Source organism: Rhipicephalus microplus, chromosome 1, assembly GCF_043290135.1.
Source record: "Rhipicephalus microplus isolate Deutch F79 chromosome 1, USDA_Rmic, whole genome shotgun sequence".
NCBI lineage: Eukaryota > Metazoa > Arthropoda > Arachnida > Ixodida > Ixodidae > Rhipicephalus > Rhipicephalus microplus.
In genome coordinates, this window is record NC_134700.1 from 272356026 (window position 1) to 272369597 (window position 13572).

General features: G+C 43.2%; 1 protein-coding gene across 1 annotated transcript in view; it reads right to left on the reverse strand.

The window, feature by feature from the left end:
- Kap-alpha3 (karyopherin alpha3) overlaps positions 1-13572 on the reverse strand; it is a 51094-nt gene that overhangs the window by 15989 nt on the left and 21533 nt on the right. The window contains exons 5-8 of the mRNA XM_037436100.2: positions 13464-13550; positions 10442-10656; positions 6785-6916; positions 4890-5018 (exon numbers count right to left, since the gene is read on the reverse strand). Coding sequence (XP_037291997.2) covers positions 4890-5018; positions 6785-6916; positions 10442-10656; positions 13464-13550 — 563 coding nt within the window. The remainder of the gene's footprint in view (positions 1-4889; positions 5019-6784; positions 6917-10441; positions 10657-13463; positions 13551-13572) is intronic.

Genomic DNA, 13572 nt, shown 5'->3' on the forward strand with positions numbered 1-13572 from the left:
AGAACATCGCTCGCACGACACTCGATGGCCACTTTTTCAGCGTCGGAAACCAGGAGAGTGTCAACGCGCACAGCTCTCGTGTGATCTTGGGACGTGACTATCGCGTCCGCGATCGCGGGTGACGCGGCGGTGATAGCGCTGGCACAGCCTGCTTCTTCAGAGTTCTCGGCGGCAGAAGGTCTCACTGGTGATAAGGTGCAGGCTCTCGGATGCCGTTTTGGCCTTTTTCCGAACGCATGAGCACTCCGGAACTTCCGATGACCGCCTGCCATTGCACCGAATGCACAGCCGTTGTTAGGCCTCTACGCAAAATGGCGGCTTGCACGCCGCTGTCTAGCAGACAAATCCCTTCGCGTCTAATAGGAAACCGGGAACTGCCCCACGTGACAAAAACGCACAAATGATGTGCGAGTATTCAGTTTTTCTTTATGAGCGATAGCTGCGTTGTTGCTAGACGAAAAACGTTCTTCTGCTAGGAACAGATAATAGAAAAATGCGTCTTTAAAATGAGACCAAAATGGCCGCGCTACTTGGTGCGGTTCTCGCGCGCTGCGGCGTTGAATACGACTGTTTTTGAGGTGGTTTCGTAAGCAAAAATGGTCATGAAACTGACTTTGCAACCCAATAACTCGACAAATACGCATTGCAGGGCTATAATATTTTAGGAACAGCTTCCATAGACCTTAATGATTATGAAAAAAAAAATACTTCGAAAAATCGGTTTTTTGGAAAATTTTTGGCCTCCCATATCCGTGTCTCCCCTTAAAAATCTAAAAGTGATAGCAAAAACCTAATTGCATATTTGTTTTCAGCTGTGAAAAATACATATTGTATTAAAATTTCAGCTGGAAATACTGAAAATTAAAAAAAAAAAAATTCCAGACCAGTGTCTCGCCTTAACGGCTCTTTTCAGAGCCACCCCACTGATGCCTTGGCGGAGTTCCGGAAGTCTGGTACTTCGACCTTGACCCTCTTGATCCGAGAAATATCAATGAAATGGTGCGTTTTTTGCTCGCATTCAGAAATATTAGCAAAATGGTGCATTTTCTTTTTTGCTTGCATTGAAAATTATCAGTAAAATAATGCTTTTTTTTGCTTGCATTCAGTTTTTCAGACTGCCCGAATTTTCGGACGGTTTCTTGCTCCCTAGAGGGTACAAAAAATCGGCAGTTGACTGTATCCATTTTCAAAAGCAGTTGACATTATGTTACGCTTTTGATGAGTAATTAATTAAAAAGGCTTGTGCTCTAAATTCTGCTCCCATACTTGCATTCTACACACATACAGGTTTCCATTGCAAAGAGAATTATTGTTGTACCTGCCCTAGCTGTAGAGATATTGAGGCCTCAAAATTGAACAGTCGCAAATTTACTTTTTTGAAAAAAAAAATGAAAAAAAACTGGAAAACACACAGCTTCTTGAAAAAGCAACAATCATTGGGGCACATGTTTTGCAATCCTCATAAAGGTGCTCATAAATTCGTGGCAGAGCTTCCAACACAAGTGCCCGCAAATTATAAAGAAGCCTCGAAGTCGGTTACCCGTTTACAGGTTCTGCATATTAACAGCACCAAGAGTTCGGACAGTAGGAATGACATTACAAAAAAATTACCACTTCCTGGTGTGCAAAAATTTGCAGAGGGATAGTAAAATACTTGCAAAAACCAAATATGTCAATTTTAAGAATGACTTTTTTGCCAATTTTCGGCCCCAAAGACCAGACTGCCCCCTTAAATGAAACTTCTCATAAATGGAACAAATTTTGTTGCCTCTTCGAGTTGCGTTTAAGAGGAGTTCACTGTACAACAACGAGAGCTGTATGCTGCACGCTAGCAAAAAGAGAAAAGTTTGCTGTTTCACAGCAAGGCTTGAGCAATTAATGTAATAACAAATTACAACTTTGAATTAATGTAGGCTACGGCAGCCAGAACAGTAGCTAAAATTCCTTTTTGGAAGGGAAGTGGCCTTGATCAAGCTTTATACATGTTCATGGGTGCATTTGTATCGCTTTCTGTTCTTATACAAATGCGAACAAAAAAAATTTATGTGGAGTTTGAACCTCCGTAACCTACCCTTCCCCCTGCGTCACCTGATTGTGCTAGTGATAGCAGCTCACTAGTACAAAAAAACATAGCAGCTGCAACAAGTAAAGTAATCTGCCTATACCTTGAACTGAAACTTTGCAACCAGAGCACAACACGAACAAAGGTATAAGCAGTGTAGACGCTCATTCTCTCTAAAGATTAAGGAACTCCCCCCCGCCCTCGGCTGCCTCATTCAATTTCTGTTTGAGTCGCATTCGTCAGCAGCGCTCGTGAGCTCTGACTCGCACTTTGAACATCGGCGTGCTGGCCGATGCAATCGCAATTTAAGCCTCACATGGAAGGTGATGGCCGTGGTAAAGTTGGCCTGTAGTGTTCATATAATTGCTATCTAAAAAATAAAAGCAAGCAAAATAGCTGCAGTCTAAGATGGCATGAAAGGAGGGCAACAGCCCAAGTCGTGCACATCCGCCTAGGTGGCCACGTACTGTATTTACTCTCATAACAGGCCCACTTTTCCCCAGAAAATCCAGCTGTAAGTTTGAGGTGCGCTTATTAGGCAGGGTAAAATTTCAAAAACATTTATTTCATACTAAAGCATAACTGGGGCTAGAAACCGTCCCAGAATTTGCACAACTGTCACGATTTTTCATTCAGGGTCCCGAATATTGCACAAAGCCTGTCGGTACAGCTAATGCCTAGGATTTCTTCCGAACTGGCCAGTTAGACTCTTTTGACGAGATCTAACGTACGTCAAACAACATGCGTCACGTTACGGAACATGAAGCTCGCATGTCTCGCACTTATAAGGCAATGCTGCGGTCACTTGTGAGATGCTCTAGGTGAACTTGGACATGAAGTGCAACAGCATTTACGAGTACATTCTCTAGCAATAGGTTGGGAACAATGCGTAGACAGCTGAACTACCATTCAAGAGACCACAACAGTAAAGAAACAATCGATAAGTCTGGGAACATAACTCGTTAAAAACAAAGCAGTGATTTCGCTGGATCCTTATGTTAGTAGTGCATCCCTCCCCCTGTCTTGAATTGCTTTATTAAAAGGTTGGTTACCCTACTGATAACAAAAGTCAGCAAATTCACAAATATCTACGAAGTACCTTCTTCAACAGCTACACTAGGACTCACAAATATCTACGAAGTACCTTCTTCAACAGCTACGCTAGGACTAAATGCAGACTTGCTTGTCAGAGAATCAAAGCATGCGATGCGATATGCTTACAAGCATTCGAATTTCTAATAATTAACATCTAAATACTGACTCGCTTGTAAGAGAATCAAAGCATGCAAAGTGATGTGCTTACAAGCATTCAAATTTCCAATAATTAACTTTGTAAGACCAGCGTTCCTCAATATATGACTACAGAAAAAAAAACTACAGAAAGAGAGTTCCATCATGGAAATTCGATGATTACATTTCAGGCAAGCAGTAAGATTATGCACATTATCACGACCCAAAATTTTTTGCATTGAACGGTACAGATAGTTCGATTTCACGGGCTCGGACCCCGTATTCAAGACATTGAAATGGAATCGCAAACCACCATTCGAGTGTAACAAGCACTACCCACGCTTCCTTTCTTTTAAGTAGAGCGACCGCAAAGAGTTCCATTGATTCTGTACAACTCAACTTTGATCGCCAGCGATCCCCACCGAAAAGAGACGAAATGCTGATTAGGAGTAGCCCACAAGACAACATAAAGCTTGGGTGTCCAAAAATATCGCACTCGCAGGGAGCAGCGCGTGTGATACGATGTTTAGGTTCACGGCCAGGAAGCTTACTTCAACGTCCAACAAACCACCTTTCTTCCTACTAGGCTATCCTGCACAGCTGGCACAGTGCTGCTATGATATTCTTTTCTTTTTCCTCGCTCCAGTTTACGCAAGAGAGCGTTCAATTGCAACCGCGCAAATACGGTACAGAACTACTGATCCAGTCAAGTCCGAGGTGCGCCTATTATGCGCATAAATTTTAAAAAATATGATTTCTTGCGACGAAACTGGGGGTTGCCACTTTTGCCGCGCCATATTAAATCCTAATGAGGCTCAGCCATGAAGCCCTTACTGGTCAGAACAAGACAGGGGACCACAATCACGGGGCTCAACTCAAGTGCAGGACAAGAGGAGCACCCAGCCAGTGAAACCCCCGGACTCCTCTATGAGGTAGTGCATCACTCCCATACTTCAAATGCATGTGGGGGGAGTTCACCAGCACTACAATGACCTTCATAATTATCTGATCATCGGTGCGCACCAATCTTCCACTGCAGCAGAAGACATGGTCGCTGTCCTCAGATGCACTGCTGTGTCAGCCACAATGGCGGATGGTCGAGTACTGGGAACCCCATGAACATGCACATCAGTGCAGGAAAGCAAAACCACCCCATGAGAGTCTTGTCATCATTCCTGTTTTATATATGACTCCTTCAAAATCATCAGCACGACAGCTTCATGCGCTGAAACAATGCAATGCGGCTGTTAAGTATAGCCACAGCACATCACAACGGCTACCACCATTGATGTATGTTAGGAACAAGCATTCATCTCCAGCCACTTGGCTGATCTCTCACACTACACTTGCGATCAATATTGAATATCACTACCACATATCGTAACACCACCACACACAGCCACATAGCTGCACAGTTTGCTTTCTCCATACCAGTAGCATGTATCAAGCTAAGCTACCAGCTTTTAATATTTCATGGCTATTTCAATTTCATGGCTAGTTTTTCGAATTTAAAAAACCAGTGAGGGATGGTTGCCAGTATAGTTCTAAATTTTCACAAAAATACCTTTCAGCCAAGCACAATAAATGTGAAACTTGCCTTGTTGATTTTCTCTTTGGGATGTGTCAGCAGTGCAGGGAAGTGCGCCAGCGCATCACAGTTGAGTACCACCTGCGTCTGCTCATCAGTGCCTGTAACGATGTTGCCTACCGCCCTCAATGCAGCAGTCTGCAAAGTAAAAAATAAGTCATCACTACGTAAAGCCAAAAAAGCAAATGCATCAGTGATTTAAAGGTGCACCGACATCTATTTATGATACAATGTTTGCTCACTCATACAAATCTACTGTATACAAAGATGGCTCTGAAAAAGTGTGAAGCTTGGGTAATGGTAATGTTTTATTTTTACATTGAAGCCCATTTTTACATAACGCACCTACTGACACAGACACTAGTGAGACATTGAGCCACAGTACAAATTCTGGTGATTTCACACAACAGTATAACTTGTGATGACGTCAAGTGGAAAATCAAGCAAAATGACTGCTCGTAGATTGCTTTCTTGATCATCATGTCTCGCTGAGAGTGCAATTGTTCAGCAAGTCCGTAACACAGGAGAGCAAAGTCATATTTGCACTCTACGATCGTGTGTGCACAAAACTACACAATCTGAAGTGGATCAGACACAAAAAGACATTTTATAAGATTTATTGCCATGGGGAACTGACATTTTGACAGATAAAATCACGCAGCTGCAAAATGGGAGACAATAGATTTAAGGGGGGATGTGGCAATGGGGACAGTAAATTCGGTCAAAATGTTCAATTTATTCATTTATCATTTCTTTCTGAAATCCTGAGACGATGTTTAACACCAAGGTGAAATATTAAACCAAGATAAGCAGTAGCAAGTTGATAAAATAGTATTTCACCACTGTGCTTTCATCAAAGACTATGAGAAAATTGGGCTTTAGAAAATGCAAACCTGCAGCTTCGCCTTTGCACAGTGCCACCAAATTGTCATCTTTGTAAAGACAACAAATCTTTAGCTTTCAGTTTTTTTTTTTTTCAGCATGCAAAATGAAAAGCTCTTTTGATTGCTACTGTGAATGAATACCAAAGCTCTTTGGTGCACAGCACTCATCATAATAATGCCTGAACAAGCTCAACAGTAGCATGCAGACTGGCTAAGGCAGATTGATATCTTCTTTATTATAAGCAATCCTCCATCAATACAGTACTATTAATTCACTTCACTTTATTACCTTAAAGACCCCTCAAGGGGGTGTTACATAAGGGGTGGGTTGTACAAGAATGTAACTAAAGCCACAATTTTTTAATGAGACAGGTACATAGATACACTTTGAACAAAATGAGATGGACAAGTGATAGAAACTATGTCGCAGGGAAGGCCACTCCATTCTGCAGCTGCGCAGCAGAAAAAAGATGCAGAAAAGGTAGTGGTGCTAGAACGGGGTCGGGAGACTTGAAGTAGATGGCCAGTACGGGGGAAATGCGCGTGGCGGGAGCGATGTAAGGAGGTTGTCTATTATTTTCATAAATAGATAATGAGTACTTTTGAGGAAAAAACAAGATAGTTCGTTATCAAGTGTTGTAAAAAAATAAACCCTGATGCCAAACTGGAACACAATAGCACAGCATTGCATACTCTGTTGATTGAACTTGTCCAGGTTTCTCTTCCATCTCACGGCTGCGGAAACTACGAAAAGTTTCGTGCACAAAAGAATAAAGCATGTTTAAGTTAGAAATAACATGGTATCACTTTGCCTTACGCTTGTGTCGCAAATCTCAAGAACGAAAGCCATCTGGAGCAGACCCGAAGCCTCGACTTCCTACCATTCCAGGAACATGGTGGTGCAAGCGCTACTGAGGAAGCCCGCATGGACACTAGCACCAGATTTCCCCCTAGGTATTATAGTAAGAAACTCAACGATGCAAAGACATAACCCTATCACAAAAGGTCAGCTAGGCATACCTGCACTTTCACCTCCTTGTGGCTAAGTAAAGGCACCAGCAGGGGCACCACACCCGAGTCAATCACCCACTGGATCTGCTCATTGCCGCCATCCGTTAAGTAGGAAATAGCCCACACTGTGTCCACCAGAATCTGCAATGCACAAGCAGTCGTGGCATAGATGAGGAAAAGTGTGCGCCTCCAGTGCACAGCAAAATATGGTGCAATAGAGAAGAGAGCACCACCTCCATGGTAGGCAAGCAAGATCCACACACAGAACCACTCTCAGATGGACACTAAAGCGAAATATCTGATCAGTTCAGAGTTATAAACCATTACTTTGGAATACTATTATCAATAACTTCACCACCATATGATAATCATCGCAAGAAAAACTGAACATCAGTGTCACATTTGAATTTCACACTGAATTTTCAGCACACAGCGTGACGCCCTGAAGTTCAGTTATTAGGCTATTGTGGCCACATTAGTTCAATAAAATTTTCTGAAACTTGCCTTGTTGAAATTTAGGTTGCTCACAACACAATCTAAACATATTTACCGATAATTGTTTAAACAAACTCTAGCAGACACTTTTATCTATCATGCCACAGCAAGCTGGTTCTCTCACCAGCTTGAGTAGTCCCAGCTTGACAGACTCCCTCATAAATGTTGAGCATACCACAAGTTTTGAAGACAGTTTATACACCTGACACACTGCACGTTTCAATGTCATTCGAAAGGAATGACATTTGTATCTAATGACATTATGTGGCTGCTAAACAGTGACACATAACATCATTAGAATCAAATGACTTAAAAGAACGAATGAGTTTGAGAAACACATTCGCTGTCAAAATGTCTTTACTCTGCACCTCAGTGGCGTCTGGCCACCGGCACTGTCAGCCGTGATGTAAACAAGCAGACGCCTCCCTGCCTGTGTATGCGTGTATCTGCAGCGATGGCATCAGCTGTACAAGCACAATTAACCCAGATAGAGACATTACGGCACTTCCATTGCATAATGTCCGCATGGTTGCATGCGAGAACACGTTTTAAAGCGAACATACATGGAACCCTAAGTGTGTAGTCGCACCACAAACTGTACGTGTGCATTTGTTACTTCACATTCTAGAAAGCCTAAATACAGATGCCAACCGATATTCCAGACCTGGTCAGGACCGCGAAATAGTCTGAAAAACCAAAATAGTCTGAAAAACCAACAAATCATGCCGTGATAAAGTTTATTTGGATTAGAAAAGCCTAAAGAAAAATCCCAAATAATGCCATGCTTCATGCTGTTCTTGGGGACAAGCAAATTCGGCTCTCTATGTGCGACAGTAACATCACTGGCAAGCGCAAAAAGTCTGAAAAAGTGGTCAAGCCGTGATAAAGTTTATTTGGATTAGAAAAGCCTAAAGAAAAATCCCAAATAATGCATGCTTCATGCTGTTCTTGGGGACAAGCAAATTCGGCTCTCTTTGTGCTACAGTAACATCACTGGCAAGCGCAAAGTTGTTGGCTCCACGAAACCAAGCAAACAAAACTTGATACCGGTCGCAAAAGGATGCATGATTCTTTTACTTGAACTGAGACCGCACAGGACGCGAGCCTTCAGCATTTCATTACCATGAAAACGCTACAGCTGCAGCTGCGATCGAACTCGCGTGTTCCAGGTCAGTAGCTGAGCAGCGTGACCATTCCCAGAGTGCTACTGGTGCTTCTAAGAAACTGCGAACAGCAGCGAGCATGTGACGCGCACGATTGCTCAAACACACAAAGCACTAACACGATCACGTGCACAATGATGACCAGAAAAATGAACGTTCAGAAAATAAAAACAACCTGCTGGCATAAAATGATGATAAGGCTGCCTGAAAAAGAAAAGTTTTGCCGTTTTGCTAGCCGAAAAAGATCAGACAAGGCCCGTGAAATCGGAAGATGGTGCGCGCTTTCAATCTTGGGAGGCCACACAACTAGCCACTGCAAGCCAAACTGGACCAAGCGAACAAAAATTTCAGATGGCAGCTTCCAAAATCAAACTCAAATCAAGAGGCATAGCTCAAAACAAATGATTTAGTCCGATAAATCAAACTTCAGAACCTAAATTTGTCCGAAAAGTCAGTTGCAAAAATGATGGGAACCTCGATGGTGCGTTAGTGAACTTCGAAAAATCCGTCGGTGACTGTATACGCGACACACCTCGTCACTCGAACGGTTTTTCTTTTTCTTTCTTTAATCGTCACGCCGCACATATCGTGGTGCTTGTGTACATTCTACAGGCTGTGACTAGTGGCCAAGAGAATTGTCTTGGCCTATAGTGGACATATATATTGCGATACACAATTTCTTTGCATATTTTGCCAAGTGACTTCTCGATATCTTTTAAAGTGAACTTCCCTTTTCTATCACTCAACATGTACCTGGCTCAACTTTTCTGGACATTTTTTTTCTGAGTTATCGAGATTGATATCATGAACAAATAGCATTACTTTTTTTCTGTGTAGCACCACCATGGATCGAATAACATTCATTGCTCCGAATACGATTTGAACCTGATGATATTAACACTGCCAGTGTGACAGGGGTATTAGAACATCCATTGTGATGGGCTGATTTAATTTGTGACCTTTTCAGTTTAGAAAAAATCTTGCTGCAAAAATTGCAAATTAAATTATTTATATTTTAAAAGCTATGCATTTTACTTTGCAAACATTGTTTCAGGAGGTACGTCACAAGAAACGACTGAAGCGCACACACCGGCAGCTGAGGCAATGCATTTAGTTTGCAGTACAAAAGAGAGACATGTTAGGGCATGCCGAATTGCTGCTGCTGCACCTTCTTCTGCTTGCTATTCGCAGCAATCTCGATTCAAACCAGGCTCTCGATGAATACGTTTTTTTAAGGCCATCAGCTTAGTCAAGCTGCGCTGGTAGTTCACGATGGCGCCGACGCGAGCCACCGCCGACACCTTTGCCGCCATGTTTAACGTATATGTTTACATCACGTGGATTGAGAGCTAGTGCAGGCGGTGTAGCCAAAGCCATAGCAGAAAGGCGATCCGCTATCACGTAACGGAAAAATAGGTCTCTGAACGATTTTTTTGCGTTTGCCTCACGGCATGGTTTTTCGGCCACTTTTCTAGCGGTGAAGCTAGGTGAATTCTGGCGAGTTTTGCCGCATTTGCTCCCTTTGATGCCAAGTGTGAACGGCCCTACATTCCACAGACAAGTTGCGTTGGGCTGCTTGAGTGCAGCGGCCAACCGAGCGTTCGTATCATCCACGGTTGCTGGGGAAACCGTTCGTATAACACCAAATCACAAAATATTTTATGTAATGCAGTCCATGCTAAGCAACCTTAAAATTTTTATCATCACGAAATTCGCCTCAATAGTAATTTTATCGAGATTCTACTGTATAACGAAGCTACATATGACAAAAAATTAACGGTTACATATGAAAATCCTTTATAAATGATTATTTTGTATGGTACTTATATTCGTAACCCTAAAACAGGAATATTCATTATAACAAGTAACTAATTACACCCATCTTCCTCAAAAAGTGGTTTCAGTGTACCGCCACCATATCGTTATCGTTTCTGCCAACAGTACTACAATATCGACCATGTCAGTAAGAACCTTTAGCAAAACGAAGGCAGCAGAAAAAAAGTCTCACGTTGTTGTCCGTGTGGTGAATGAGGAGACATAGAGAAGGCAGGATTTCTCTGATGGTTTCCAGCGGTGGCGGAGGGTCTTTGTTCCGACAAAGGTTAACGATGACCCAGGTAACATTACGCAAGAACGTTAGTGGCATGGAAGGCTTGATGAATGACAGTAGTGGCTCTACCACACCAAGTTTAATAACGTAGTCTCGAAGCTGCGGCCCGTCCCCTGAAACCCAGGCAGTAATTTGTAAAGCTCAGACAAAGGTATTGTGAACAATAGTGTGTTTGTAAAATGACCACAGTACATTTTATAACAGCACAAACAAAAGAAGAGATAAAGGAAGCCACATAGCATGAGTGCAGACCTGTCTATGGTGGATGCCGACATATTAGTGCAATATGCCTCCCAACACATTGCAAGTGCTAGCTACCTTACTCACAGAGCATCCTTTTAAAAATTATAGAACAAAACAGCTCCAGCCAGTTCTTAACAACAAGCGATTCAACAACTGGAAGTGCTTTGTCTGCCACTGCTGCTAAACAAGCTGTACGAGCAGAAGCCCCAGTGACACCAAGAGCAGAACCTAGACGTTCGCGCTAACAAAGCAGTATCTCAGCACCACTGCCAAAACACCTTTGTTCGAGGTATCAAATCAGAAAGTCATCAACACACCTGAGACCTGAATGAACACCACTGAAGTTTTTGGCGAATCAAAAGCATCTAAACACCAAAACAGCTATGCTCAAATAACACATTAAGGAGCATCAATACAAATACAGGCCCCGACAAATTTTTTTACGCCTTCGAAATTTCAGGACACCTTGACATATTGGACTTCATAAATGCACTGTCAAGGTTACCATAATGTCAATGCATTTTAAAGCAAATTTATGTCTGGAAGTTTGATTTTCCTCACTAGATCCCCTTTCATTAGCCATGCCGCTCAAATTTGAAAGCCGCCACGTTGAATCTCCCATTGGCTTGGTAGTATATTCTAGTTTCGAAGGCCGTGTCTGATCTCCTTCAGCTGGCAAAACTGTTCAGGGGGCACAACTTTGCTTTTTCAGAAAATGTTATCATCATCATTAAAACACCAATAAACTATTTGTTTTTTCGTGCATGTGTGCCTTCGGCAGCAAGGGACACTAAAGGCGAATAATAATTTATGTCAGTGAAAGATCAGTGTTTGAGAACGTCTAAAATGGCACTATTATCAGCAGCAGTGCTCTACTCAGCAGTGCTCTACTCAACAGTGCCCTTAAGGCAAATGTACAGCACCATAAGTACCACGAGAAGACATTTTGAAGTGATCTCAATGACTTCAAAAGTTTCGAATACAATTAATCATTAGTAATCAAACCAGTCATAATATAAAAAGAACCTTCCGTGAATTACAACACTTCATAAAATGCTGCTTGTCCGTTTACGTTTGATTCATGGGAAAAAAAAACTGCTTGGTGTTATGATGGCAAACGGCACGATTGGTTCAAAACTTCTTCCACACCGTCGCACCTGATTTATGAAACGTCCTTGTATACAGTCGAACCTTGATATATCGAACGGCGCGGTGATCGCGAAATAGTTCGATATATCCAGAATTCGATATAAAAAAATCACGAAAAAAATGCGTCAACAGCTTGCTGAAAACAACCAACGAACCGTTCAAGTGTGGTGCAGTAAATACTCCCTTGAAGATTCAAACATAGTATTTATTGTGTTGGTTTAAAATATTGAAAAAGAGCAGCCTGCTTTTTGTTGGCCATGGCGTGTTTGACGACTGTGTCCTCAATATAGTCCAGGCGATCCATAAGTGATAGGCCAGTGCCTTCAATCGCGCCGCAGTAACGGCGCACAAGGGCCAAGGCAGCTACGACCTCAGCTAATGCCGGGAGCGGGGCACCACCAGCGCTTGCGGGATCCACCTCTGCAGTCTTCATTTGGCTGCTCAGCAGTAGCTTCGGCGACAATCTCCACATTCGTGAGCTCCGCCGTTCGGAGTTAGGCCTGTCACGCACCACAACGCGCGACAGGCCTAACTCCGAACGCAAGAACACTGCGAGCACAACGACCGATGCCTGCAGATGCTACGGGGGAGGAGCTTGCAACAAGTGGTGGTGGTAGTGGTTGTAAGGAAGAGGAAAAAGGCACCTAATTTCTGTCTGCCTTCAGGCGACACGGTGCAGTGCCTTATAGGGATGGGGGGAAGGAGGGATAAAGAGAATAGAAGGAAATAGATGAAGAAATAGACAGGCAAGCCACGGAAAAAAGAAGGGCATAGGATAGTGGGGATCCGGTCGAAGCAGTCCAAGGGCGGGGCGCCACAATGCTAGAGCTGCACGGCGTCAGGAGACCGCGGAGGGCGAACCAGTCGGCGGGAGCTGCGCTGGCGTCGGAGATCATGAGGGCACAACCGTCCAGCTTGAAATCCTGCGAGCGAATCCTCCCAACAAGTGCGCAGTGTGCCGTTGACACCATAGAGACTGCAACGACTGCAAGCTGCAAGGCTGCGGCGCGCGTATGCCGCTACCTTAAAAGTGGCGCTCTCAGCGCCATCGATGTGTGCAGCATTCGTAAATATCCGCCGCTCTACCGCTACTTTCGAGAGTTGCGGGAAAGCTCGCCGCCTGTCAATGGAGCGTGGGCGGTTTGGGGTGGCTGAGTTCGATATATCCATTATACTTTGTTCGAAATAAAAAATCAATAACGCATGCGATTTGCCGTATGATATAGGAACCGTTCGATATAGGCAATAATTCGATATATTGAGGTTTGACTGCACATTTATTAAAAACAAAAACGGAGGGCAAGGTAGTAGATGAATAACTGGCTTGCGCGTTGCAATGCAAAGAATCGAAAGGTGAAGACACTGCTCATCTATCTTATACTTCGAAGTTCCTCATCAAGGTTGTTGGCCTTCAAAATAAAAAATAACACACCAATGCGGCACCAGTGGGGCAGGCTGAACATGCAACTCGTAGTCCACCTTCAATCCCCATGTGCTGTTTACTAAAACTGCTAACACAAGAACTCACCAATTATGTTGCCCAACGCCCAAACAGCTTGTTCACAGACATTTTGGTGTGGTGACCTCAACAAGTCCAAGAAAAGTGGTACTGCATCTGGATATTCAAAGCAAGGAAT